The 5,108-nt window shown below is 37.4% G+C and overlaps 2 protein-coding genes across 2 annotated transcripts; both read left to right on the forward strand.

The window, feature by feature from the left end:
- Positions 1 to 1,754: 1,754 nt before the first annotated feature.
- Positions 1,755 to 3,761, forward strand: LOC143024408 (uncharacterized). The gene is made up of 2 exons (XM_076183208.1): positions 1,755 to 2,629; positions 2,834 to 3,761. Exons 1-2 carry the CDS (start codon positions 1,755 to 1,757, stop codon positions 3,759 to 3,761), a joined length of 1,803 nt encoding a protein of 600 aa, XP_076039323.1.
- Positions 3,758 to 4,831, forward strand: LOC143024409 (uncharacterized). Its single transcript, XM_076183209.1, has 2 exons — positions 3,758 to 3,943; positions 4,187 to 4,831. Exons 1-2 carry the CDS (start codon positions 3,758 to 3,760, stop codon positions 4,829 to 4,831), a joined length of 831 nt encoding a protein of 276 aa, XP_076039324.1.
- Positions 4,832 to 5,108: the final 277 nt, after the last annotated feature.

Raw genomic sequence — 5,108 nt, forward strand, 5'->3', positions numbered from 1 at the left:
TCTCGAAAGTGCCGAAGTTCTTGAAGGTCTGGAAGGTCTCGAACTTCTGGAAGGTCTCGAACTTCTGGAAGGTCTCGAAGATCAAATAAAAATGAAGAAAGAAAATATGGACAGCTCTATATAATTGAAACAAATGAAGCATTAAATCTGAGGTCAAATGCTAATCAAAATTCTAATTGCTTATATTCAGTTTTCGAAAAAAATATCTCAAGCAATGGTCGACAATCTTTATGTAGGGGCATATAAAAACATGAGAACTGTCGAACTTGAAGAGCAACAGAGAGCTACATTACAAAATATCCCTCTTCTCTTTCGTGTAATTTACACGGGTTCCGCAACGACCTTCCAAATATTTGTTCAAAAAGTTCAATTACTTTGTATGCTACTCGTAAATTGGAGCCAATTTTAATCTAAAGCATTTACAAAGTAAGGTATAGTCGTCGAAATCTGAATTAGTCGATCGATCGAATTGGGAAAAAAATCTGACGGTTATTAATTGTTCCTTATGTGTTTACCTTCAGTATGGACGAACGAAGAAGGCAGCGAAGAGAGGCAGCCAGGGAACGACAAAGAAGGAGACGAGAGCAGTTCAGAGAGAATGAAAGACAAGCCCAACGAAATAGAAACAGAGAACAAATGCGAATAACGAGGAATCAAATGAGCGAAGAGGAGAGAAATGCATTTAATAATCGTAGTAGAGAACTAATGCAAGGAAGAATGAATCAAATGAATGAAGAAGAAAGAGAACTGCATAACACTCAAGCAAGAGAACGGATGCGAGCAAGAAGAGATGCAATGGATGAAGAAGAAAGACAATCGCAACGAAGCATCAACAGACAACAGATGAGAGTTAGAAGAAACAACATGACTGAAGAAGAACGACTGATGAACCTTGATAATAGGAGAAATAGAAATAAAATACGGAGAAATAATGCAGCTGGTGTCCAATTTATAAATCCTGATAGATTCTATATTGGGCCAATGAATGTTATTTTTGAACACTGCCAGGCTTTCCGATTTCAGGGAGAGCCTCTGAATTGTTGTCATAATGGAAAAGTATCACTTGAGCCCCTCCAAGAATATCCGGTCATTCTAAGGAAATTGTTCGAAGGAAATGACAGGGATTCTAGCAACTTTAGAAACAACATTAGGAATTATAACTCCTCCTTTGCCTTTGCTTCCTTCGGCGCTGAAGTGAAGCCACCTCCAGGACATGGTCCATATTGTTTTCGATTGCAAGGACAAATATATCATTATGCAACAAATTTACATCCAAATGAAAATGAAGAAAGAAAATATGGACAGCTCTATATAATTGAAACAAATGAAGCATTAAATCTGACGTCAAATGCTAATCAAAATTCTAATTGCTTATATTCAGTTTTCGAAAAAATATCTCAAGCAATGGTCGATAATCCTTATGTAGGGGCATATAAAAACATGAGAACTGTCGAACTTGAAGAGCAACACAGAGCTACATTACAAAATATCCCTCCCACAAGAATAACCATGCAATTTATTGCCGGCCCCGATGCGAGGAGATATAATAATCCAACAAATGATGAAATTGCAGCAATATTTGTCGGTGATGATGGAGCACCTCCTGTCCAGCGTGACATTTTATAGTGTACCCTGAAGGACAACAGAGGGAGAGGATATCCTACCTCTCTTGCCATCTTGATCCAATGATTTACCCTCTTCTCTTTCCTCATGGTGAATTCGGATGGCATATAAACATTACTCATATAGAGAATATGCAAACTAAAGTTCGTAACAAGGTTACTATGCAGGAATTTTATGCATATCGTCTAGCTATAAGAGATGGCTTCAGTCCAATACACAGTGGTGGGAAACTATTTCAGCAATATATAGTTGATGTTTATGTTAAAGTAGAGGGTTGTCGTTTGAAATTCATTGCAGAAAATCAAGCACAACTAAGAGTTGCAATGTATTCAGGTTTGATGGATCACCTTGCAAGAAATAATGAAAATGAAGATCCTGGAGTACCTGTCATTTTGCCACCATCCTTCACAGGGAGCCCACGAAATATGCAACAATGCTATCAAGATGCAATGGCAATAGTTTGCAAGTATGGAAGGCCTGATTTATTTATAACATATACTTGCAATCCAAAATGTCGAGAAGTAACTGAAAACTTACAGCCTCATGAAACTGCACAGAACAGACCTGATTTGTTGGCACGAGTTTTCAAACAACATCTCAATGAATTAATGATTGACATAAAGGACAGACATGTACTTGGGGTACCTATTGCTGCGATACATGTTATTGAATTTCAGAAAAGAGGTCTCCCGCATTGTCACATGCTAATCATGCTGCGTGAAGAAGATAAAATTAGAACTAAAGAACAAATTGATAATATTGTTTCAGCTGAATTACCATCAGAACATGATCCAGAATTGAGAGAATTAGTGAAAAAACTCATGATTCATGGACCCTGCGGTACATTTAATCCCAATTCAATCTGTATGGTAGAGGGAGAGTGTCAAAAGAAATTTCCTATGCCGTATCAGGAGGAGACTATAACAAATGTTTCTGGATATCCTCTTTACAGACGCAGAAATAATGGAGATTCTGTTAGAGTGGGCGTCCATGAGGTTGACTGCAGGTTTGTAGTACCATATAATAAATATTTACTCAGAAAATATGGTGCTCACATTAATGTAGAAGTGTGTATATCGGTAAAAAGTGTGAAATATCTTTTCAAATATGTCTATAAAGGACATGATTGCGCAATGATGGAAATGAATATGAACAGCAATCAAACTAATGAAAATGAATATAATGAAATTAAACAATATATTTCGTGTAGATACGTATCTCCGCCTGAAGCATTTTGGCGTTTGTCAGAATATAAAATGTATGGACAGTCGCACACAGTTTACCGACTGGCACTCCATTTGCCTGACCAGCAACAAGTTTATTATAAGCCGGGCGAACAAAGACAGGCTGCTGCCCGTGCAGAAGGACAAGACACGCAATTAACTGCATGGTTCAAACTTAACCAAAGTGACGTGGATGCAAGAGCCCACCTTTATACTGATATCCCTGAATATTATGTATTTGATAACCAAAGCAACACTTGGAACAGAAGACAACGTCACCGCCAGATTGTAACGAGAATGTACTCTGCCAGTCCTAGAAATGCTGAGAAATTCCATTTAAGGATGCTTCTTCTTCATGTACCAGGTGCAACTTCTTTTGATGACTTGAAAATTGTAGGAGGTGAACAGTTGCCGACCTTTAAGGATGCCTGTATTCGATTGCAACTGCTTGAAGATGACAACGAACTAGAAATGGCTTTGAGTGAGGCAGCTATATATCAAATGCCACGACAGCTTCTTAACATGTTTGCAATGATTTGTTTATTCAATACACCACAAAATGCCTTACAATTATGGAATGATAACAAACACCTTATGATAGAGGACCTTTTATGCCAATATGATAATAATGTTGCAGAAAATATCGCTCTGCATCACATAAACATGATTTTGAATGAAAACGGCATGAATTGTGCAATGCTTGGTCTGCCAGAACCAATCAGTGAGCCTCCTGCCATTCAACATATGGAAGAAATTCAAGAAGTCAATCCTGAAGTACTAAATATTGAGCAAAGATATGTATTCAATAGTGTCATTAACGCTGTAAGTGAAATAGATAGAGGATTGAAACCAACCACCGACTGTTTTACTTGGATGCACCTGGCGGCTCTGGCAAAACTTTTCTATTCAGTATGATTCATGATTACCTGATGGCTCAAAATGTGGCTGTTAGTACTTCTGCTTGGACAGGTATTGCAGCAACACTATTGAAAAATGGAAAAACTCTTCACAGTATCTTCAAACTTCCTGTTCCTTTGACTGAGACAATTACCTGCAATATTCCGCCTAATTCTGACCAAGCCAATATTCTCAGGCAGGTGAAAGTCTTCATTATTGATGAGGCGTCGATGATCCCTCGATATGCATTGAATGCTATTGATAATTGTTTACAAGATATTATGAATAATAATAGCATATTTGGTGGTAAAGTCATCATATTAGGAGGAGACTTCATGCAAGTTCTGCCTGTGGTTCCTAGAGCTCCACTTGCTGCAGTATTGGATGTATGCCTAAAGAAGTCTCCAATGTGGCACAATTTTCATCAACTTAAACTCTCTCAGAATATGATGACTAATGAAAACGAACAAGTTTTCTCACAATGGCTCTTACAAATTGGAAATGGTCGAGTGCAGAGTTCACTTGATAACGTTTCTGATGATACGATCGATATCCCAGAACAATGTGTATGCATTGACTCTTTAGTATCAGACATATTTGATAATTGCACCCAAGACGAAATGAAAAGTAGAGTTATTTTGTCACCAAAAAATGTAGATTGCTTGAAAGTTAATGAAGATATTCTACGAAGACTACCAACTGAGAGCAAAACATGTCTAAGTATAGATTCAGTATCATCAGACAATGAAATGGAAGCCAATAATTATCCAATCGAATTCATAAATTCACTTACGCCTTCGGGAATGCCTCCTCATCGTCTCAATCTTAAAGTTGGATCTATTATTATGCTGCTTCGAAACCTGTCAATAACGCAAGGACTATGTAATGGAACGCGTTTAGAAGTATTGGAGCTTCATAACCACAGTATTCTAGCTTCAATCATGAGTGGATCTCATGCTCAGGAGCGAGTTTTAATTCCAAGAATTAAACTTAATCCCAGTGACGTAAATATTCCATTTGTTCTGCACAGGACTCAATTTCCCGTCCGCCTATCATATTCAATGACCATTAATAAAGCTCAAGGATAGACTTTCGAAAAGGTTGGGATCTACCTACCACAACCTTGCTTTACTCATGGACAACTTTATGTAGCCTTCTCAAGAGCAAGGTCTATGAACAGTGTAAGAGTGAAAATTTGTTCTCAGAATGATTCTACTCATGGCCAGAGAAGAGGAACTACCTTCACAAGAAATATTGTATATAAAGAAGTTTTGTAAATTGTTTCATATATTGCTCATTTTTTAAAATACAATTCAAATCTTATCACATTTTATTCAAACATGTATAGGTTAGGAACAAGATAAT

Source organism: Oratosquilla oratoria, chromosome 4 (genome assembly GCF_046742065.1).
Source record: "Oratosquilla oratoria isolate Oo_2021 chromosome 4, ASM4674206v1, whole genome shotgun sequence".
Classification (NCBI taxonomy): domain Eukaryota; kingdom Metazoa; phylum Arthropoda; class Malacostraca; order Stomatopoda; family Squillidae; genus Oratosquilla; species Oratosquilla oratoria.